Below are 24,878 nucleotides of genomic sequence, written 5' to 3' on the forward strand. Positions count from 1 at the left end.
TATACACACACACACACACACACGTACATGTATATATATGTGCATATAAATGCATATATGCAGGGATGCCTTGCTTGGAGGGAAGAGAGTTTTGCTGGCATGGCTTTGAGCCATGCTATGCATTCAAATAACAGGCTCCAGCCCTTACAAGTGTAAATGAAGCTAGATGTCTGAGCTGGGACATATCCCTTTAGCAAGTAGAAGCCATGACATTTAATGCCTTGCTAAGTGAAATTTTTTATTAAGTGGAAAATTATGGAAATAATGGTGTGCTACTTCTCCACTAAAAGTTGTTGTTTTGTTTTGTTTTGTTTTTAATTTTTCTAAGTGGAACAGAAGAGGTTAAAGGTTAAAGTTTTAGCAGTGGAGAAGTAGTTAATGGTTTATCCATTATGATAGGTTATGAATGCACAATACCATTTTATAGCAGAGCAGACAGTCTGCCCCACAACATGTCTTCACACTGGGACAGAACATTGGTTGGAATTACCTGCTGTGTAGTGACTGTGACCATTTGGGCTCTGTGCTTTTGGCAGCTTGTCCTCAGGTTTAAAACAGGTAAGAAATAGAATTCTACCACATTTGAGCTCTATTTAAATTCATCAGGGTCTTTTTTCCTTTCCTTAAGTATGTTAACATGATTTCTGATAAACATTATTATATCCATGCTGTGCATTTCGTAAGTAGAAACATTTTTCTTTTTACATTGGTGTTTAAAGACATACCCCAAACTTTGCGTTCTGCTGTAGAACAGAATAGGCCTGTAAACAATCTCTGGAGTACTCACTTTGTAACATGTTTACACTGTACACGATTTCTCTGATACAATTTGAGAAATGTCTTGGAGCTTTCTCACTCTTCCAGTAGTAATCTAATTTATTTTTTCAACAGAAAAATTCCTCTAGCTAGTATAATAAGTTGTGTTTTAAAGAAGAAACATTCAGCTTTGCATTTGTTTATATGTTTGCATGCATATAAGCAAAATATGTTGTATAGCATCTGTTTATATTTTTATTACAACTTGCATTACAGAAAAAATAGTTGAAAGAATATCAGATATATGGGTTTGCATATTCTATACCTGAAAATCAGGTCAATGCCTCCTTGTGAGACACCTTCGAGTGCAAACTTGGAGCAGAACACTGCTTAGTGTTTCCTCTCAGGAAAATACTCACTATATTGACTTAATACAAAATTAGGCCTGGACCTCTATTCAGAATTCATAGCAAGAATCAGACACTCCTGGCTACTTGTCCAGTAGGGAGTCAGATATGATTGGAGATCAAGAAGCCTAGGGAAAGGCTTACATAAAGATACATTAGGATATATTTACTTCAAGAAATTTATCAGATGTTTGTAGGGAGGGAACATACCCAAGCCCAAGAAATGGCATGTAAGTAAACAGCAGTTGTTGAACATATGTCAGTAATAATCTGCCTTTGGTAATATATGTATCTGCCCAGTGCTTTGTTTGATTTGATGGAGCTAAACTCAGATGAAATGGGAGTTAACTCTCAGTGTAGCTTGGGAATACTTCCTTGTGCCTTGGATTTACACAATTGCTGGCAAACAAGCTGCTAGGAACTGGGTCTAGACTGCAGCTACTTCAGGGAGGGAGAATACCCCCATGCTCCTCTGATGCCATGCTTACTGTGTGTAGTGGTAGTGTTTCTTCTTTATTCAAAATGGAAACACAAGTATTAGCATTAGCAGTCCCACAATATTTTATTAAAAAACAGCCACAAACCCAACAGTTCATTATGACACAGTCTTATGCAAGAATCTTTTTAGTTTTAAAAATATATGAGGTAAAAATCAATGTGATTCTTGAGATTATTTTCTGAAAAACTTAAAAGCCAAAAGCCAATAAGAAGAAGATGTTTTCTGAATCTTAAAATAAAACCAGAAGAACCGCATGATTTTAAGCCAATGCCACAATTACTGGAGTTTATTGCTTGTGGGGTAGACAGGATTGCATTAGTCAGCTCAGGAATTTGCATTTGTGAAAGACACAGATTTCCCTCTGGAAAAAAAAAAAAGTTTTACAATGCTACAAAAGACCTTGAACAGTAGGCTAAGAAAGGTTACCAGGAAGCACAAAATAGAGCCACAATCTGAACTAATATTAACAAACCCCACAAGCTGTTTGCTGGCACCTGTCCTTTCCTGCATGTGCTGCATGGCAGCTGTGTCCACACCTCCAGGGGTAAAACCTGGACTTTCCACCCCACAGCTTCATGCTTTTGTGTATTACTGCTTTCAAAGGAGAGTGAACCCTCTCTTCCTTTTTACTTTTGGCTTTGCCTACACTCCTCTAGCAGCCCCAGTGTCACTCTTCTGCCACATGTGCCACGTGCATGTCCCTGCCACCTGAGCCAGGGGGCCACAGCTGCCCTGCCAGGCACCTGTCTGCCCCAGATATAACCATTGTCTACAGCTGCTTAGCTTGGGCTACCCAGGCCCCAATTACTGGAGGGGTTTTCCTTTCCTTTCTGTAAGATTTCCAACAGGGAGACAACGTGTATGGAAAAACTGAGGAGACATTACCTACAGACACATAGATGTTATTCCACAGTCATTCTAGACATCTGGCTGTAATGTAGCTGATGCAGCCTGAAATACAAATGCTAAATAGCAACAGCATGAGAACAAGCTGAGTGGTGTGTGCCAAGAACAGAATTACCCCCACCATGTGGCAAATCCCTTACAGATTGCAGGAATCTTTCGGTTATATAATCCCATCAAAGAGTAAAAAGTTAGGCAATCTTTTTAGTTCAGTGAGAATATTAGACATATACAATAACACATGTGTTCCTGACAACATTGTTTACTTTTGAATTTTCTGGCTTTATTTGTCAGCATCTCAAAACACAGGAACTAAAACACCAGATCAAATTGCAGTCCTCAGCTCCAGTTTTTCTGTTTTATTTCATGGCGTACAGAGCACTCAACGCACAGTGGCACAATGGGATGGGATTCCATCTCCATCCTTCATTTAGGAACCGTGTGAGACTGACTGTTGGGAAACCTTGATCTGTGGACCCATCTTTCAGAGCCTGTGGTCCATCAACCCCCTCCCCTGTTGCAATTTCTGCTGCAGAATACCCCTTAGCCATGCCACATTTTCTTTTTTTAAGAATCCTTAACATTTTCAAAGCTTGCTGAACACAGCATATACTATGGTATGTTCAGAATTTTCTGAGGTATGCGGTTCTTTTTTGTTTCCTGAAGCTGTGGAATGACTACATCACACAAAACCCACTGTTTCTGCCAAAAGAGTAAAAATCGATACCAATCCTGCAGTGTGAATAGAAGCTATTGATGAGAATGGGCATGAGTTTTTATCTGCTCTGTCCTATAATGGCAGTCTAAAATCAGAGTATTTCTGTCTGATTCTTGAAGGTGCCAATATCCACACATCCTTGTTACCATTCTGGGTCCCTCAGCATTGGGAATCTGTGGCCCTGCTTTGCCATCTTCCTTCTGTGAAATCTTTCAGAAATAACTTGGGCTTTTCATGGGCTCAGCAGCTCAAGCTTTTAGTGCAGCCTGGAGACCCCCACCATCACTCTTGCTCACCCAGCAGCTGCACAGAACTGTTACACCTACATTGCTGTGGAAATTATATCTGAAAGCTTTGACCCCACATTTATGCCATTGGTTTCAGGAGCAAGGAGGGATCCGTGGCAGTACCTGGGCAAGATGATGGGTCAGATATGCTTTTTAGTTGAATATTTTTAATTGAAGCTTCAAATAAATCATGGTTGTTTTATCCTTCATTAAATTAGATGGATACGTGGTTTTGCATATCTATTAATGAATATGTATATATATATTCTTTATTTACACAGACAGCACAGAATCTCTGGTACCTCCATGCTTCTGTATCAATGGTGGTGTCTGTTGGAATGGAGCCTGCGTGTGCCCAGAGGAATGGGTGGGATCTCTTTGTGAGATAGGTCAGTACAACCCAAGTAGCATGGAAAACTGGAGTAATTTATGGGAATCCCCAACCTCCTTAGCAGGGTCATATCCATAAACAATGTCGTGGCTCTTCTTGCTCCTTGAGGCCATACCCTTCTTCCACTTCTGTCACTGTTTTAAATGAGTAATATATCTGGAAAAGACATTACAGGTTTCAAATGTCTGTGGCCTGTTTCTGGCTAATCTGGCCTTTCTTTGAATTTGTCTGTTTGAAGATCACAGTGACCTAAAAGTCTGATTCAGACCTCAGTGTCCCATATTGCTGTGTCTTAATCTGCCTGGGTTTGAAGGATGCCATCTGGCTCAGCACCCTGCAGGACAATGTTTGCCCTCAGCTCCTCTTTCCACTGGCACTGGTTTTGAATAAGTCAAATTTTCTGTTCCTGGCATAGCACTGGCCTGGTTGACTCCCTTTTCAGTCTCCTTGGTATTGGTACCTCTGCACTGCTGTAACTGGAGCTGATGTTCCCAGAGGATTTGGAGAGGGAGCTGGCTCACCACAGTACAGTATTGCCAGAGCTGCTAACATCCTCAGCTCATGCTTCCTTAGCCAACAACTCACATTGTGGCCAGTGTGACCCATGGATGTGCTGTCATGTGTCAGCTGTGCCTTTGTCAAATGAATTCACATATTTGGTCAGAAGGATCTCAAAAGATCTGCAGCTCATTCAGTAAAATATTATTGGTGAAGACTGCTAGGTAGATGGAAACTACAGGTCTCCCATGTCATTACCCTAAAGGAAGGATGGGTACCACATCTAACAGACAATGACAGAGTGGATGGGTTCATAATGGGTTGGAACATCAGGTAAAAAGTTTTAGAGAAGTTTACTTAAATAAAATAATCATGGCTGGGATTTCAGCATGGAAAACAAACCATTGTGATAACTGTAATTCCCTGTGTTCACCCCTCTGATATACTGTATTTGGTTGTCTTAAAGAATAGATTTTAATATTTGTAGCTATTAAAATACATGAGGTAAGAATGTTTGGACAGGCATAATTAACCTGAAATAATAACAAACACTAAGGAATGTTTATATTGCCCACCTGTCATTCCACCTTCTTGGCAATTTTCACTTGGTGACCACTTTCAACAAAATTAATTAGATATTCATAAGTCTTAGAAATCTGTAGTCTTACGAGTTTTGAAGATATCACTAGTTGGGTACAGAAGACCAACTCTGTAAATACCTTACTGAGAAAAAGGCAAGGAGACATGCCAGAAGTGAGGAGGTGGGGTTACACAGCCAGTTAATCCAGCCACTAAGATTCAGAGCTCTAAACTACTCATTACATTTTTCTCCTATCCACCAGCTAACAAAATTAAAAAGTATATCTTATGTATTGGGAACCTGAAGATGGATGTAGGACACAGAGGTGAGGAAGGAGCTGAGGCATGGTGGGGCATAAAGAGTGTGGGAACATGGAGGCAAAGGTGTTGGGAAAGCTGGAAAGAAGTGCAGTCAGGTGTTGGGGTTATGAAAGAAGGCCACCTGGTTTATTGTCAGCAGGAGAGAGCGGGGCACACAGGGTAACCAACTGCTGAGAATTAATTTTGTTCCATTGGTGACAGAAGATTTCCCCTTGACTCATATTTCATTCCTTTTGTGAATTATGTCATGGTTATTTCCCTTCACAGATCAAGATAAAAGGTCTGGTTTTCTTCCTACTCATGGTTTGTTTGTTTGTTTGAAATTCTGGAACAATTCTACTGGAGTCAGAATACTTGCAAAAATTTGAGATTTGGATGAATGAAGAAAAAAGCACCAAAAAATATGATTTCAGATGGACTCTCTTTCATAAGTCCAAAAACCAAATAATATAGAAATGTATGTAAACAACCTCAAAACACTTTCAGATCAAGGCTTGAATAACTAGAATGATTAAAAAAAAGGTTGAAAAGGTACTCATGTATGAATGTCTATGTATTCATGCATGACTGTAGCAACTTATCCTTGGCTTTCATCTGTCAAAGGAAGGCACGGTCACCAGAAAAGTATTCAGACCCATAGGTTTAGGTAGGATTCATTCATCATTCCCAAGGACGATGTCACTATAGAGCTGCTATCTGTCACATATAGCAGAAGCCAGAGAGAACTGAAAAAAGGCCAACATTATGCCCAACTTTAAGAAAGGCAAGAAGGAGGACTGAGGGAACCATAAGCCATTCAGGCTTTCCTCAGGCCCCAGAAGTATTATAGACCATGTCCTCTTGGAGTGATTTTCACATATGTGAAAGACAAGAAGATAAGCAGGAACAGTATGGATTTACAAAGAGCAAAAACCATCTACCTAACTTAACTGCTTCCTGCATGAAATAACTGGCTACATAGAAAATGGAAGAGCAGTAGAAGTAATACACCTTGATTTTAGAGACATCTTTGATACCATCTTCCTTAGCATTTCTTCATTGGTAGGTGAAGACATACAGTTCGAGTGAATGAACCATTAGCTAGACTGAAAAGTAACTCAACAGCCAGACTTAAAGGATAATGACTGGTGACTTGATTGGAATCACAGAATCCTAGAATTATCAGTCAGAAGGAACTTCTAGAAATCATCTAGTCCAACTCTCTCACTTTATAAAGCAGAATTACCTGAAGCACATTACACAGGACTGCACCTAGGTGGGTTTTGAATATCTCCGTAGATGGGGACTCCAGACCTTCCTGGGCAGCCTGTTCCAGTGCCTTGTCACACCCATAGGAAAAAAATTTTTTCTTATGTTTAAATGGCACTTCCTATGTTCCATCTTGTGCCCATTGCCCCTCGCCCTGTCACTGGGAACTACTGAGTCTGGTTCCAGCTTCCTTGCACCCACCCTTTAGATACTTGTAGACATAAACAGGGTCTCCCCACAGATTTCTCTTCTCCAGACTAAAGAGTCCCAGCTCTCTCAGCCTTTCCCCATAGGAGATGCTCCAATCCCCAGTCATCTTTGTTGCCCTTCACTGGACTCTCTCCAGCAGTTCCCTGTCTCTCTTGAACTGGGCAGCCCAGAACTGGATGCAGTATTCCAGCTGTGGTCTCACCAGGGCAGAGTAGATGGGGGGAATGACCTCCCTTGCCTCCTGGCCACACTCCTCTTTCTGCAACCCAGGATTCCATTGGCCTTCCTGGCAGCAAGGGCACATTGTTGGATCATGGATAATTTACTGTCTAGCAGGAGCCCCAGCTCTTTCTCCTCCAAATTGATTTCCAGCAGGTCCACCCCTAACTTCTATTGGTGCTATGGGGTTCTTCCTCTCTCCCCAGTTGCAGGACCCTACACTTGCTCTTATTAAACCTCATCAGGTTCTTCCCTGTCCAGCTCTCCAGCCTGTCCAGGTTATGCTGGATGGCAGCACAGCCCTCCCAGCTTTGTATCATCAGTGAACTTGCTGAGGATACACTCTGTCCCCTCATCCAGGTCCTTGATGAACATGATGAAAAAACCCATGAAGACTGAATATTGACCCCTGGGGGACACTGCTGATCACAGGCCCCCAGCGTGACCCTGCTCCATTGATCACTACCCTCTGTCACACAGCCAGCCCTCTATCCCCCTCACTGTCCACTCATCTAGCCCACGCTTCCTGAGTTTCCTAATGAGGATGATACGGGAGAGAGTATCAAAAGCCTTGCTCAAGTCCAGATAGATAACATCCACTGCTCTTCCCTTAGCCAGCCAGCCAGTAATGATGTCATAGAAGGCAATCAGGAATACTGTAAAAGCAGAGCAACCCGCTAGTTGATATCCTTTAATGTCTTCATCAAAGGCCTGCATGATGACACCGCATGCCCACTCAGCAAATCAACAGGCAATTCTAGACTTGGGATGGGAAGCAGGGATTATTGACACAGTTAATGGTGGAGATTTAATGCAGATGAACCTAGAGAAACCGGAGGATCTTGGAAACAGAAACTTCACAGTGTTTGACAAGGACAAAAGCCAATTTCCGTGTCAGGGACATTGGCACAGACCAGGAACTTGCTTGCTAAGGAGTCGCCCTTCTGGAAAGTACCTGGGAGTGACAGTGGATGCCAAGTTCAACATGATCCAGCAGGTTGTGTCCAATGCCAAAAAAGCAAAATGCCAAAAAGGCAAAGAACACTAGCGTGGGAGAGGTGGCCTACAGCAGGTATTTGAGGGAGCTGGGCTTGTTCACTGTGCTGAAGAAGAGGCTGAAGCAAAAGCTAGTATCAGCCTAGCTAACTGAGTGGGAATTGCAAACATCATACAATACAAACTCTTCTTGGTAGCACCAGCGGTGATAAATTGCATTTTAAGAGGATGAGAGTGACCATGAAGAGAAATACTTTGGTTAGAAAGGTAACATGTCACTGGAATATGCTCCCCAATGAGGATGTAGAACTGCTGTTTGGCCCAGGTGCACTCCAGAGGTTCCTGCCACCTCACATTTTTGAGACTTCTCACCCTCCTAATCATATTCTGGAGTGTGAGGTTCAGGCATGGAGCTGTAAGACAGACCTGATCTTTGCAGAGTTATGCATCCTTATTTGTTCATAAGCACTTCTATAGAAGGCAAGTATAGCTTTGTTTCTCAAGAAAACCAAGACCCTGTAGAAAACAGGACCTACAGAAAGTTACGTGACTTGGCAAGGAAGTCCATACCAGAACATGGAAAATAACCCAGGATCCTAAGCCCCCATCTACCATAAGTATGCTTCTTTGTCTCAGTTCGGCTAATGGGACACAATCAGCTGAAATATGGTCTGAATTGGCAAAAATCAGCAAAACCAGGATGTTTCAAGTCCTAAGATCAGACAAAAATTTTCTGTCTGTGTGCTGCTGCAATTTTTTAAAGAGTCTGCTGCATTGCAAGGTAAATTTGTGTTAAGTAGAATGCAACAAGCTGCTGTACTGGGTCAGGCCACTGAGTCAGGAGCTCATCCTCCTCCCTTCAGACGTAACCAGTAGCAAGTGCTTAGACAAGGTGTGGGACTAGGAGTGGATACCCCATACTGTTCCAGCAGGCACTGGGGAAGTGGCTTCCTGTGCCAGTAGTCACGTCCAGCATATCATGGTTCAGAGTCACCAGAGGACCATTTTTTGTCCAATCTTTATGTGGAGCAAATGTGTATTTTTGTCCCACTGCTCAGCAGCTCACGTTTAAACGAGATTCACCTGACTGCTTGTATTTCCTCTAGGGCAAAAGATTCAATAAGCTCCTCTTGTCCCAATACTATTTTTTGAAAATTGGTCCTTATAGTAAAAATATTTGATCTGGATATATGTGGGTTTTGTTGTTTTTTTTTTCTTTTCCTTCTGTGCAGCTAATTTCTGTGAAGCCAGTACTTACACAGTGAACATCTCTGAAGGCATTATAAGAAACCTTACTTTTGAACGAATTATAGTGGGTAAATATGGCAACTCCGGAGAAAAATGTGAACCTCATACTGTGAATGGTACGTGTTTCTTTCCTTTCACTTCTGCTTCCCCAAAGTTAATGTGAGCTTTGTGAAGCCAGAACAGCATAGCTCAGGCAGCAGGAGTGCAAACCTTTCCACACAGCTTTCTACTCCAAGTGCAGAGAATTTCAGGTATGCATGCCAAGTCATAATGCTGCCTGTCTGGGACTGGGCTGAGAGTCAGTTAATATCTGCTCCTGAACAGCCCTTTGATAGAAGAAAAAATCTATTTATAGCTAACTATTTAGCATTAGGAGCCAGGATGCTTTCCATCAACTGCGGTTCAGTGAACTTCCTCAGCTTTCAGAGGCAGTTTTGTGGAGTAGTAAGTGTTGCACAGCTGCTCCACAGGCCCTTCGCATTTCTTTAACAACATATAAAACAAGTTTTCCAGGAAATTAAAGAAGTCTTTCTGAGAGTGTTTCTTAGTGTTGATGTCTGTGCTTCCTGTTTAAAAAGTGTCCCTACAACTCTAGCATAAATCTATCTGAATTCGGAATTAATAATGTCAGTGACTGATAATATTTTGAATACAAGACACATGTTCTAAAAAAACACAATAACTGGTTAAATAACTGATGGTCACTTGTAACATTGAAAGACAAATATTTTACATGCAAACAGAAAAGAACACTGGATAGGCTGTCCCACCCACAGTACAGTTTTAATTCCCTATGAGGTCATGTGCATATGAGTGTGTGCTTCCATGCTAACTGTATGCATTTCTGCTTTTACAATATTACAGGTAACATTTCAATAGCAATCCGGATGTGCTCCAGAAAAGGGACAAATATTGTTTTAGAGTCCCCCAAGATTCTTAATTGTTATGAAAGTCTGGACTCCTTAGCATTACAGGTAATCTTAAATTATCATTTAAACAGTGTCTAAAATTCTGAGTCATCTAAACAAAAAAAACCAAACCAAACCAAAACAAAATGATAGGAAATTGTGGCAGGAAATATGGTATGTGCTATATTTCTTATAGCTTTGCAGAAAGCAAAATGAATTACCAAAGCATTTTTCAGTGGCATTCTTGACACATGCTTGCTTTGCAAATGTCCTGATTTCCAATGGTGCTTATTTTATTTTGCTTAATTTTGCATGTCAGAAATGCACAGCATGTCATTTCATAACTCTTAACTGGGCTGCAACTCCCAGTTCACAGCAAAAAGCTCTGAATGGAGGTAATGACAATCCAGGATACCGAATTGGTAAGAAATCGGAAGCATTTGGAGAAGTCTTGCATGAGGGAAAACGAAGGAAGCGATGCTGTCACTGACACATTAGGAGGGATTCAGAGCAAAGCCTTTCCATTCCGTCCTGTGATCAGCTGAATACAGACAAAACACTTCTCTCCCTCAAGAATTCAAACTCCAACTCTTTTATATGGCAAACTCTTGCTGATAAAATCCCTAAGCCCTTAAGCCTTGCTTTAAGGCTTAGCTCTGCCTTAGCTTCAAAACATGAAGAGCTGAATGTGACTAAGCACATTACAGTCACTGCTGCTGTTCTTATCCTACTGCACTTCATTTCCTTATCACTATTCCCAACTGGAGAAAAAAATAAATAAATAAATAAAAGCAGTAAAAAAGAAACCATTTACAGGCCCTTTAGGTAAGAGAAGTCCATTTCATGATGCTTTTCCTTGACTGTTGTACCTTCAATCCAATACTTTGAGTGCCTGGATCCTTTGATGGGGAAACCCTTGAGCTCATATTATGCATTTCACTAAAAGGTTCAAATGTAAATCTTGTCTAAAGTAATATATAATATTAGTAGTAGCCATTTCTAATGCTAATAAACTTCAACATTATTGTGCATCAGAAACCTAGCCTGCTGCCTGTATTTTGGGGGTTTGTTACAACTGATGTCATGGTGCCACCTAGTGTGCCCAGTGACTGCTAGGACAAGGCTGGAGGAGGTCTTCATGCTAGTGACCCAGAGTCCAGATTAAAAGGATTTTGTTCTTTTCAATACTGATATTTACTTTGAATATGAGGTCATGCTAAAAGTCAGAAGTCTAGATCATATTTAAGGTCCCTTCCAACCCAAACTATTCTATGATTCTATGAAAACAGTGAAAATAGATGTTCATGATATATTGTTTGCTCATAGTGCATTTGCAGATGTTTTCAAGTCAAATAATATAATCTCTTGTAAATGTTAACTTCCTTCCCCCCTGTGTAATGCAATCATTTTTCTTTCCTACTATTCCAAGCATTATAAACACTCCAAAGCTGCATGATTGAATCTGGGTTTTGACAGTTTCCCAATATAAAAAATTTGAGAGGATTCAGTGACAAAGCTACTCATTTAAGATCTTCAATGTCAGTAAGAATTCCATACACTGCTTAGCTGGTCGCCAAGATGAAAATTCTTCTGATGATTAGATTTCCTATCTCTTTAAATCTTATTGTTACCTAACTATACCTTCATATAATATACACCTAATGCCTCGTCTTTTTTGTATGTAGAATCTTAAGATACTATAGACATTTATGCTCTACCCATTAAGTTCTGACTGTCTCAAACTGGACACAACCAGGGCTTTTTACAAGACTCCAGTACCAGAATATTTTCTTTGGTTTTTTTTCTAGATTTATTCCATGCCAACACTATACACAATGTACTGAAGTGAGGATAATGTTCTTGGTGCAGATTATGAGCACTGTGTTGAGAAGCATTATTCCAGATGAAATTTCTCAGGTTTCTTCACAGGATCACAGAATGTCAGGGGCTGGAAGGGGCCTCTGAAGATTATCAAGTCCAATCCCCTGTGCCAGAGCAGGACCAAGACTAGGGAAGGTCTCAGAAATTCATCCAGACAAGTCTTGAAAATCTCCAGAGGAGACTCCCCAACCTCCCTGGGAAGCCTGTTCTAGGGCTCTGTAACCCTTAGAGTAAAGAAATTCTTCCTCATGTTGAAGTGAAACTTCCTGTGCTCTATCTTGGACCCATTGCCCCTCATCCTATCACAGGGTACAAGTGAGAACAGGTTGTCCCTTTCTTCTTGGCACCCAGCCCTCATATATTTATACAGATTAATTAGATTCCCTCTCAGTCTTTTCCTCTCCATACTAAAAAGCCCTCGGTCTCTCAGACATTCTTTATAAGGCAAGTGTTCCAGTTTCTTAATCATCCTCATAGCCCTTCATTGTAGTTTCATATTTGTTTCATGGCTTTTCAAAAAAAAACCCATTCTAGTAATTTAAGGAAAAGTGACAAGTATACAGTCGTTTAAAGACTCAGAAGCTTAAAGTCCTCAAGACAAAAGGGAAGGTTCTGATGTTGTCTAGTGCCATCTTATAACAAAGTGTGGAGAATGATGGGGTCAGGTTCTTTTTCAGGTTTTAGGAGGAGAGGCAACAGAGAAAAGAGGAAACTTGGAAGATTACAGTTAGAAAGAGAAAATTTTTTCTCTTGAGGCTGGTCAAACACAAGCAGGTTTCTGAGGGAAATTGTGGATATTCAAAGAGAGCCCCTGATCAACTTGGTCTCAGCCAGCCCTCCTAGGATAGCAGTCCTTCAGGATTCCCTTCCAACCCAAGCTACTCTATGAGCCTATGGAATTATCCCCTGGGGAGAATCTGCAAGCACGATGCACTTGACATGCTCAGAAACAACTGAGACAACCAATTACTTGTACATTTTGATTCTATGTGAGGATGTTATAAAAGTGGTGACCTGTTCTCCTTTTCACATTTTCTTCCTATTGAATGGCATTTTCCTCACAGATTGACGCTGCAAACTCCAGCAATGTTACAGATATTGCGAATAACATTCAAATCCTCACCTCCATGCCAGAGCAACTGACCACACAGAACATCTCTAATGCTGCAAACATCGCAGTGCATATCCTTCAAAAGCCAAATGTTTCACATGACTCTGAGGTGAGGCTTACTAGGACTAAAATAAGACTTTTGTGGCTTCATATTTGGGATATCAATTCTGTCCCCCTCTGCTGGCAGAAGGAACACTCTCTCCTCTCTCTGAGCTGTACGTAACACCACAACCAAATGCATTCATTCTGCCATCTAGCAGAGTAAATTAAGTGACCTGGGGTCCCTACTTGTGGAATCACTGCTGTGTCAGTTCTCAGCAATGAGTGTTAATTTGTTTCTTATCAGTTGCTTAGACTTGCATGTATTGTAATACAAGCATAATTTGATACTTAAGTTACTTACTTAACTTACTTAACTTACTTCCTTGCTGTCTAAATTAATGAAAGTGTGGTATTTATGAAATCATTGTCACAAAGTTTATGTTCTCACAAATGGCATCCTCTACTCATGTACTCTGATGTGTGTACTTTCAAGCAGTACTTACTAAGTGTTTCTACTTTACTTATCCATTATGTAGCACAAGATGATTTATTCTGACTGCGTTTGAATATTGCATGTTTTTTTCTGCCTGTACCAGGCGTCTGTGGCAGTGATGGCTACAGTGAGTCAGCTCTTGGATGCCAACGAAACAGAATTCAAGGACAATTATCTTGATGATATTTCAACAAGGTAACTTTAGCTTTTGCCATTTTTTAATATGTAAAACTCCATTTTCCCTCCTGTTCCAGGATGAAAGTAATTCACGGACAAGAGAAAATATTTTTACTGTTCAATGCCAATATGTAGTTTCATCAATTCAGTAGATTCATACCAAGATAAAAAATTTGGCTTCATTTTTCTGCTGTGGAAAAATTATGAGAGTAGGGAATGAGAAGATATTCTCACTGCAGAACCAAATGAGAGAGGAAGCTCAGAAACTGAACTTGTAGCTGTGTATTAAGAAGTAATGGTAACTTTTATCCCACTCATTATTTCAATGCAGACTCACAAAAACACTGGAGGAATTTTCTTTGACAGGCAACATCTCACAGCCCAATGTTGCAATCCAGTCTGCCCCACTGAAATTAAACTCCTCTACAGTTCTGTTTTCTGCACTGAGAAGTAAGTTGGTGTGTCTTGTTAGATTTACCTGGAAAAGGCAGGATGTAGCATAATGCTTAATGCATTCACTGCTAATTTTTTACAGGCACAACACAGAACTACCCATCAACAGAACTAGAAGTACAGGAAAATGTCGCAGGGCTTCTCCATGATCTCAGAACTGAAGTTCAGATACTGCTCAACATTACAGGTAACAGTATATTCTTTCTCCTAATGAAAACTGTTCCTGGGAAAATTACGAATGAGTAAAAATTCGGAAAAAAATCCCTAAGCCAATATAAGTATTTACATGTTGCTTTTTATGCATGCTGATGACACATGTTGATAGAAGAAATGCACCTGTCAAATGATCTGAATAATCTTATTCATAGATTAATGCCCATGTACACGTAATGGCCAGAATGCTTTTGGTGTTTGGGATTTTCTCAATTGTTTTGTTTTCTCAAGTTGATAATGTAAAGAATCTTCTACTGTGCTTCTGCAGACACCAGGATCAAGAGCTAGGACGTATCTGCCTCACCCAAAATCCAAAGACATCAACCTTTCCAACTAAAATTACTACGTCAGGAAGTACTAAAAATTAAAAAAAAAAAATTGAAGGAATCTGAATAAATACCTAAACAAAAATGTGCTGTAAATATTGGATGTTTGAAATAGCATAGCATCAGCTTCTTTAAAAGCACCTGCTTCTCTGGTACCTGCTATCCATACATACATACTTTTTTTCTTGCCTCATGAAGGTTCATCAAACAATGGAAGAGTTGGCTTTGTGTTGTATCAAAATGACAAACTTTTCCAGTCAAGGATTTATCAGAGTAACAGTGGTTTCTCTAAAAAAATAATTTCTGGCAACATTGATGGTGGAAGTACCAGCAGTGTTGAAATAGCCTTCAGCCCCAAGGTAAGCCTTTGTAAGTAAAGCCAAGTTCATTTGAAACAAAGGCTGCCCTTGTCCTTCTACCTGTCTTCAGGACCTCAAGAGACTCAGAGGCTTTTTATTTTGGGTTTTGTTTGTTTGTTTGCTTTTAATATATATATATATATATGGCTTTGATTTCTGGCAATAACCATATGAGAGATTTTGTGGGATGTAGAGGTGACATAAGGAACAGTATTTAGATAACATGGCAAAGAAAACGGTTTTCAACTTATCTATTTATCACCTGTTGTTACTGGCCCAGTACTGCTAAATGAGGATATTTGCAAGCAAAATTGTTTTCCATTAGAAGTTCTAGATATACCAGAATGGATTTGTCCTTGAGGAGAGGAATCTTAAATCAAGAATGAAAAAGGCCAGGCCTCTGGAGGATATTTTTTCTTTCCAGAAGACTATCAGAATTTTTGAAAACAAAAAGGAGTCAGTTTGACTGCCATAGCTTGATACACATACAAATGTGGGGAGCGTTCATTTTTCATATTATCTTTTAACTCCTGGTTCCATTTAAAATCATTGTAAATTTTGTTCTGACTTCCTCTGCCAGGAACTGATTCCAGATGACACTGCTTTCTTGGAGGAAATGCTCTAGGAGTGCCCATTTGACCAAAATAAATGGATTTTCAGATAATTTGTACTCAATTTTCGCATGGTTTCTCCAGAAAACAGTAGTTGGCTCCTTCTTAAAATATTTAGCAAAGGTTTTAAGCTCAAATACATGCATATGATAGATCTATAATCACCATCATGGTTTCATACAGTTATGTTACCTAGAAAACTAGTGTCATTTCCAAGGAAATCACTGAAACACACTTTTAATTGATTTTTTTTTAACTCCTACATTCATTCCTCATTTTTAGTTGCACTACCTAATACTGTGAACACTTGCTTTCACTTCAAGATACTTGTTGCTTATTTGAAAAGCAGTTTTAATTGAAGTTCCCTGCAAACACATATTCGAAGACAACTGCATTCGTTTAACATCTGACTGCAGGAGCACCATCGTGCTGCAGAAGGGAAGGCGATGGTGCATGGGTGCATGGTGTTTATTATTGTTTGCTTCCTTTGTACTGTGTGCAGTCAGCTCTGGTTGGCAGTATTCTAATGCTACTAATATCTGAAAGCAGTTGTCTGACTTCTACAAAAGTCATTTGTAAGTTTTCTAATGCCTGGTCAATGGACATCTGAATGGTAATTACCTGAGTAAATCACAGAAATGGCTAATTTCAGTAAGAATCTTGACTGAGAACGACACATGAAGCATATTTAAAATGCAAAACCACACAGTTATTGGTATCAGTCATAAGTTTTACTGGAATCCCCATGAGTCCTCTAGTAGCTGCCAGCTCCCCTTTCAGCGGATAATTGTCAGTACATGTCATTTGCTGGTTCTTATCTGCTGAAGTTTCTATGGCCACTTTTTCTCCTTGCAATCCCAATGCACAGTACAACACATCTGAGCTGCAGCTCCATGATCATGCCTGTGTGTTTTGGAACTACACTGCCAACGACTGGAGCACCGTCGGCTGCGCAAAAGGAAGAGACCAGTTCTTGAGATGCATGTGTAATCATACTACTAATTTTGCTGTCCTGATGGTAGGCTGTCGTCCTTTTTTCTTTTGTCCTTTCTTGAACGGGAAAAATGTGGGGTTTTGGGGGTTTTTTTGTTTGTTTGTTTAGGGTTTTTTTGTTGTTGTTGGTTGGTTTGGGGTTTTTTTCTCATTTGTTTGGTCATTTTCAATTGTAAGACCACCGTACCAATGTGAGTATGTAGATGCACTAAACTAGAAGGCATAGGAGCCTGAGATGTCCTTATGTAGTTGTTTCTGATTAATGGCACAGCTGGAAAATCGGGACATGCCAGTTGCCCCCAGGCTGCTGGAAAGCTAATATATTTTTATACCAAGATAAAAAAATTTGGCTTCATTTTTCTGCTTTGGAAAAATTATGAGAATAGGGAATGAGAAGATATTCTCACTGCAGAACCAAACTGCAGACAGCCAGTCCTGGCTTCCCCTGACACCAATAGTGGCTGTGCCCACCTGCCTGTGTATCCCAGCAGCAGGGGAGAGCTGGCATCTCCATTGCTGCAGCTGGTTGGTAAAGGAGTGCATTTCTGAAGCCTGAAGTGCCCCAAGATGAACAGCATAGCTCAGGATCTGGGCTAGCTGTGGCACTGCCTGGGCTGGGTAAATAACTCAAAGTACATCACATCAACTACTTCCTTTAGTTATATGTTTACAAAAGCAATCGCTCTGTAAATATTAACCCTGCTACCATTAAGCCCTCTCATACTAATAAGATTATTTAGGAATCACTAACTGTCTCTGACATTTGTCATTCTTTCAATATTTGTTTCAGCTTCTCTAAACAAAACACTCCCTGTGTAAAATTACGTATCTGTGGTCATGGACTTCAGCAATGCCAGGATTTCAGAGTTTCTTTTTACTCGGTTATAATAGAATTTTCATATTTGTAATATTTATTCTTTCTCTATTTCCCTTTATCTTATGCATGTCCTTATTGTACTAAATTACCATATTCTAGAGAACATTTTCATTCATTTATGCAAAGACAACAGTATGTTCTATTTCACTCAATACATTTACATTTATTTGCTGCTTTACTATCACTATACAAACAATAACTGGTTTTGAACTTTAGTTCTTTGTAACATCTTATCTTAGAAGCCAAAATTCAGAATGCACACCAGTGCAAAAAGTTAAAGCCACTTTTTCCAGTTTGTGTCACCTTGCATTTTTTCATGAATAATTTAATCTGCTGTTTTGATAAGTATTTGGTTGACATCACAAAGTGTCTTTTTGGAGATCTTCACAAGCTTCTTGAGTCTGGAGGTCCAGAATATTTTTGTGTGATCCAAAAATTTTGGCAGTGGCTAGCAACAGTCTTAGCTTGACTAAAACGTTTTTATTTCTATGTGCAACTCGAAGTATAGGTTTTGTAAAAAATATATCTTTTCACTGAAACAGATTTGTTTTCTAGGCCTTTAGAATCAAATATAAATATGCGAAGCCTTTGGAGTATATTTCTTACATTGGTCTCGGATTTTCCATGGCTGGTCTGGTCATTACCATTTTGTTTCAAATATTCACTAGGTAAGAGTGAAGATGTACAACTGCAAGTATTTTATACTAAGTTACATTATTTTGCTCTGTATATAATTCGAGGAAAGTTAAGACAGTAGTCAGTTTAGAACATACTGCAATATTATTGAGAAGAAAATAAAATTAAAAAAAAAAGAGCTAATTGTGTAGAGTAGATTGGGAAATAAGTGTGGCTTACTAGTTAAAGTGAAGACATGAAATGTCTCAGCCATGCCACTCACCTAGATGAAACTTTAATTTTTCTGTTAATGTTAATCTTTTAATATAAGGATATATAGGAGATTATTGTTCAATAAATCTACCTTAAAAAATGTGAGCTTTGAAAAGAAATTATATAATAGAGTACAGAAGAGCCTCATCCGACAAAAGGCCAAGCCTTTCATCGGAAACACTGGGCAGGGCATCTGAGAAGGCAAATCCTTCCACCGCTTTGGGCAGCTCTCCAGCAGGCAGGAGGCAGGCAGGCAGTGTATGCTACTGAGGATCAAGACAAGGGTTGATCCTTTTACCATGGGATCCCATCACCATGTCTAATCTCCTTGTCAGGTTCCAGAGTGACATTTGTTTTGTGGACATGAAGTAATGGCAGTCTGCCATTTCCATTGCCTTTCATGTCCCCTGCTGCCTTCCTGACATATTTTTTCCTACCATGACTGGGCAGCAGACAACAGAGACCCAGTGCTGTGTTATTGCTACACTGGTCCATGTTGAGGTGTTTAGTTCAATACTTGCAATTAGTGGTAGGCTTTTAAAAATGTATAACAGTATTCCACCAGCAGCACGACCTCCTTTTTATTTTCCTATATGCACTGAGTCCTGGTAGGAAAATGTCTAATCACTTCTCATTCTTCTAGCCAGTTACCAATATGCCTGTTACATTGGTGTCTTTATTTGAGGCTTATCATCTTAGCCCACTGTCTTATTGCTTACACTTTCAGCATTTGTGTAGAAGCACATCTTTTGTTCCCCAGCTTTTCCTCTTGCTATCCTATTTAAATGTTATTCTGATTTCTGTTGTCTATTCGATAGTTTCTATACCCTATTTCCTTCTGTTTGTAAAATGTCTGTAGAGAACAGATAATTTCAGTGCATCACAATTATACAGCAATATATGGTTATGTACACTGCTTGTGTTACAGTTTTACTGTAAGTGACTTAATTCAAACACAACTGCAGCAAACTTCCATGACAGATGTGCCCATGATTGTTGGTGTCATGTGATTTCCCCTTGAATGACAAGCAAAGTCACACCAAGGGAGTTGTAGTTATCATAGATCAGTGTTTCTCATCCTGCTTGCAGTAATGTTGATTTGGAGAAATTCCACCAAGGTTGCTGTATTTAAAATTTTAAGAGCTTCCAGACTACACCTTTTAAATGCATTTATAAGATAGAGTTCGGAAGTGAAGGTTTATTATCCTCTTATACCTTGAAGAGTTTTTATAAGTAGTTGTCTTATGCTATTTCACATCTTACACTGAAGAAAAAGATTAGAAGAAGAGCAGAGTGAAAAAAAGAAAATGCATTCAAGCTGCTGCTGGAAAAAGCACTGTCCTTAAAGGTGCTGATTATTCTCTGTTCTAGTTGAAATCAGATGAAACTAACGGATTTGGTAAGCTGTCTGAAAGTAATGACAGTGTAGAATTCTGCAAACAAGGTACTACTTTGTTTTCTCTCTGTATAAAGACTGCACACCCCAGGTTGCTTTTAATATCAAGAGAAATTAATGAACATTCTACAGTTTTTCTTATTTTGCTGTACTTTTTTCTCTTAAATGTATTCCTACCCACAGGAAAACTCGAAAGTCATCCGTAACGTGGATGTTAGTGAGTCTCTGTTTCTCTATGCTCATTTTTAACATCATCTTCATCTGTGGAATTGAAAACAAAAATGCCAGGAACCACAGCAGCAATACCACCAGCTACTACCAGCAATCCCTCTCTTACGATACTGCCAGCAACACTTTACTCACATCTGACATCATAGATCCTCCTGCTGACTCTCGATGCACAGCCATGGCTGTCCTACTGCACTATTTTTTGTTGGCAACATTTATGTGGACAGCAGTCAATTCTACACAATTATACTTATTGCTGCTCAGAGCCATGAAGCCCCTGCCTGGACACTTCCTCTTAACCATGTCAGTAATTGGATGGGGTAAGATTTGAAGTCACATATGTGGCAACTTTTACCACAGTATCCATGCATGGTACATTTAGGGAGAGTTGCAAAGAGAGGAGATTAGTAGATAGCAGCTAGCAGCTATACTTAGTGTCTCGTTGGTTTAGCTCAATGTGATTTAATAAATCATCTCCTGCTACTGCTCACACGACTGGAATAAACTGAGCTTGTTTTTATTGCCCTGGTATGACACTAAAACTTGCTTGCTCACTGGCACAGAAACAGACATCTGTTGTGTGCAGGAGAAATTTTCACAGTAATCAAGGCGTTCGGCAATTTGTTTCTGTCAACTAAGCAAAAAAGTCATGAGCTGTCCTCAGAAAAACTGTGCTCACAAACTTCAGTCCTGCCTTTTCTCTAAGCTATAGAAAACCCATTCAGGTTTGTGTGAGGCAGATGATCCAGAGCTCTTAAAAACTATGGACTCCAGGAGGCACGAAACTTAGTTGTGTGGAATGGAGGTATGGCTATGCAACCAAAAAATAAATTGCTAATGTCTCTTCTTCTAATTAGGAATCCCTGCTGTAGTAGTTGCAATAACACTTGGAGCTACTTACAGAGAAGGAAAAGCTTTAAACTACCGACAAGAAGAATTGTAAGTTCATGTATTATTACAACACTTATCCCACACCTTTTGTGATGGCTCATTATTAATACAATTCTATATTTATGGTTTGTGTACTATTTTATATATCTAAATATTTAAAAGACGACTCCTCTAAACATTTGCTGTAAGGAATTGCAGTTCACCTTGCTAAAGATTTAGGGTACTGGATCCACATCTGCCTTTCAGCCTAACTGAAATTCAAGACCTTCACTTAAGTGCATAACTGCATTTCAGTGCCTAAACTTAATTCTCCCATATATTTAAAAATTTTTTGTGCAACATGACTATATCCTCTGTGCTTTTGGTATCTGTATTTGTTTGAGTGCCCACATACCAAAGCAGGCTATCAGGCTTACAAATGTATATTGGTGATGGTGGATGATACAGAGCAAAGACAGACTTCAATTGGAAATATAAGCACAGCCACTCTTCCACATAGTGGCCATCATATGATACTCATTTAGGGTGTGTTGAATTCTAACTTGAGATTATTTGGCACTGAAAAAAAGGAGGTCAGTATTACTGCAGGATAACCCTGTCCTCCTGAAGTTGTCCTGAAGTTGTTTCAACCTTTGTCCATCAGGTTTCCTCTATTAATCTTTAACTCTATTATAATATATAATCTAAAGATAAAGTTGGATATGGTGGCCAGATATCTATTTGGTTAGCTATAGCATTATATTCCTCTAGGCAGTGTGTCTGATGAATAATTTTGCATTCCAGAAAGAGAAGCATAAATGAAAGCCCTCAGTTCCCAAGGCATGGTTGCAATTCAGAGATAGGTTAACAAGACCTGAAGAACCCCATGGGATCTTTTGGGATGAAAAGTGGATTTATTTTTTCTTATTTATTTTGGTATTCTGAATAATGCATCTAACAAATATTTTGAAATGGTTTCTCTTTATATGAAAAGTTGCTGGCTTGCAGCACTGGATCAAAATAAGAATTTCAGTATGCAAAAGCCCATGTTGTGGTCATTCCTCTTGCCAGTAGCACTTATACTCCTGTTTAACATCATTGTCTTCATCAAGATCAGTGTCTGTGTGATATGGAAGAAGAACAAAAATTTGACAAGGTGAGATGGCAAAGGACTCCTCAGACCATTCCACATATATATTCTGTCTCTTATATATGTATATATATTAGATATGTTTCATATATATAATATATATATATGTCTCATATATATATATATATATATATATATATATATATATTCTCTGTCTCTTGCCACTAGCTCAGACTTTCTTGTCATAAATGCAGATTTTGATAAAATATTTAGTACTTAAAGCAGTCAGAAAATTAATTCCATTATTGCAATATCTCAGACTTTGTTCAAACGTGTACACATTTCAGGATTTTGCCCCCTTTTTATCTGGCAGTGCCACTCAGCTTGAATTCAGTGAAAGTTATACCTTATTAAAATCTGTATAAGTGACAGGAGAGCTGGATCCAGCCAAAAGAAAATTATCAATTTCTGGGAACATCTGAACATCAGACCAGTTCTCTAGCATCTTTGAAGAAGATTTGCTTTGTATCAACATTCCATCTATTGTCACAGTCTGTGTGTCACAAACTCCACAATGTACATTGCAATATTTAAATGGTAAATGTTTTGACTTTTACTAATCCCACATAAGTGAAATGTTCAGCAAAACTTTGTACAGTTTCTTCATTCCTTTTTTATACAATTTTCACCGTTGGAGCAAAGAAAATACCTTTGACTCCCTTCGTGCTCGAGAGAAACTGCACAATGAACATTCACCAGCAGCTTATTCTTGCGTTGAAAATTAAGCACATTTGGATTGCATTTATAAGCATTCTAAAAAGCTTATAACATCTAACATGCTGATTTTCAGTGTTTCTAGTTGCCTTAGTAAACCCTGCTTTTTTGTTGAAGAAAGATAGACCCAAACTATGTGCTCCAAACACAGATTATTCTGATGAACTTGTTTAGAAATCTGTTTCTGTATTTCTTCTCCGGACCATAGCTCAAACAAATGTAGGGAGGTGCATGTTCTCAACTCACCTGTCCTCAGCTCAACTGAGTAACATGTCTTTGCAATGTAGCACTGAATAAATAAAAAAGAGATAGTAAAGAGATAGTAAATGGTATAGAGAAAGATTCAATAACTTGTGTTTGGTTTTGTTTATAGGAATAAAAAGGATTCATTTATGAAAAAGATGATTGGCACTATCTCTATAGCGGTAGTGCTTGGAATCACCTGGATGATAGGCTACCTCATGTTAATAAGTCATGAAGAAACAAGTTTAGTTTTCAGCTATCTATTTTGCATTTTGAATACTACCCAGGTAAAATATTTAGCAATTATGAGACTGATAATAGCTTGGTATAGCTTGGGAACTTGTTGGAAAGCATTTTTGAATTTCTGTTGATGGATGCTATCTATCTGGCCTGTCACTCATAACTCTTCCCAATATCCAAATTTTTATTTCAAGGTCACCACTGAAAAGACCTCCCTGTCTGAGAGGCTTCTCTTATACCACATTACACATAAAATTATAATTAAAACTTCATGGATTGAGATCTTTCACAACAATGCTGGATAAAAGCTGACAGGAAAGCATCTGACTCTTTCTGTGCCATGACTCTCCTATATTCTTGGCTTTATATTCATACAGGGCATATGAAGTACTTTATTATTACAGCACTGAATTTTTACATCACTGAATATTTTCTACAATAATTATCTACAAAACATTTTCTACAAAATAACTAATTGGAAATATGTGAAAATCCTACCTCCAAATATTAAGGTTTTTACTATCAGTCTGATCCACTGAAAACTGAGGGTCTGTGTATCACTGGAGATATAAAAAAAGTGCAAAAAGTTCTGAAGTGACTACTACTGCACCAATGGATTGGTTATATCCATGATTTAAACCCAAAATCATGAACAGGGAACATGGATCCATCTATTTAAAACATTGAGCCTTTAAAAAAAACCAAAACCAAAAACCAAACAACCAAACAGGATACTCCTGATTACTCCTTGTAATAAGACTTTAAAAGAACAGTATAGAAATTTTATATTTCTATGTAAATCCTGCTTCCTTTCCTGATTGAAGTGATGAAAGTGCACACCAGCCACATTTAGCTCTGGTTTTAACTTCACCCTCTCCATCAGAGGGTGAGAATACAATCCTGAGTCATGCTAAATCATCCATTACGAAGTCCAGATGAAATGACTACAGTAGCAAATCTGTAGTTACATGGAAAAAATTTCCTATTGAAAGAACTACTTGTATTTCAAGATACAAGTATCTTAGTCACTGAAAATAACTTTGTGGTTGTTTTTGAAGTAAAATAATATTGACCTATTATTGTCTGGTTTTACCATCAAAATCTTAACTCCACACTTTCTATTTACTCTACAGGGACTTCAGATTTGCATTCTGTACACTTTCAGATCATCAATCTTCAAGAAAAAAGTTTCTGAAGTGTTTCCTGTTCTCCGAGAGCCAGAAGTACCATTGTATCTACATTCAAAAACTTACTATGTTTCAAGAGCAGAGCTTGCGAAACATTCACAGGAAACATTCAGAGCAACTCAGACTTTTTCAGATAATATTTCCTTATCTACCGTCCCTAACGGGATTTAGAAACCTGTTTATATGTGAAAGATAATCCTGCAATCCATTTGCTTTATAAGATCTCACAGGTATCTTG

At 38.9% G+C, this 24,878-nt stretch overlaps 1 protein-coding gene across 1 annotated transcript; it reads left to right on the forward strand.

Moving 5' to 3' along the window:
- Positions 1-448: 448 nt before the first annotated feature.
- On the forward strand, positions 449-24,811 carry ADGRG7 (adhesion G protein-coupled receptor G7). Its single transcript, XM_008499946.2, has 16 exons — positions 449-558; positions 3,852-3,959; positions 9,265-9,396; positions 10,145-10,254; positions 13,134-13,289; positions 13,819-13,910; positions 14,224-14,342; positions 14,428-14,538; positions 15,083-15,243; positions 16,723-16,872; positions 18,280-18,392; positions 20,192-20,556; positions 21,094-21,175; positions 22,101-22,262; positions 23,344-23,500; positions 24,587-24,811. Exons 1-16 carry the CDS (start codon positions 453-455, stop codon positions 24,809-24,811), a joined length of 2,349 nt encoding a protein of 782 aa, XP_008498168.2. The 5' UTR covers positions 449-452.
- The last annotated feature ends 67 nt before the right edge of the window (positions 24,812-24,878 follow it).

Source organism: Calypte anna, chromosome 1 (assembly GCF_003957555.1).
Source record: "Calypte anna isolate BGI_N300 chromosome 1, bCalAnn1_v1.p, whole genome shotgun sequence".
NCBI classification, from domain to species: domain Eukaryota; kingdom Metazoa; phylum Chordata; class Aves; order Apodiformes; family Trochilidae; genus Calypte; species Calypte anna.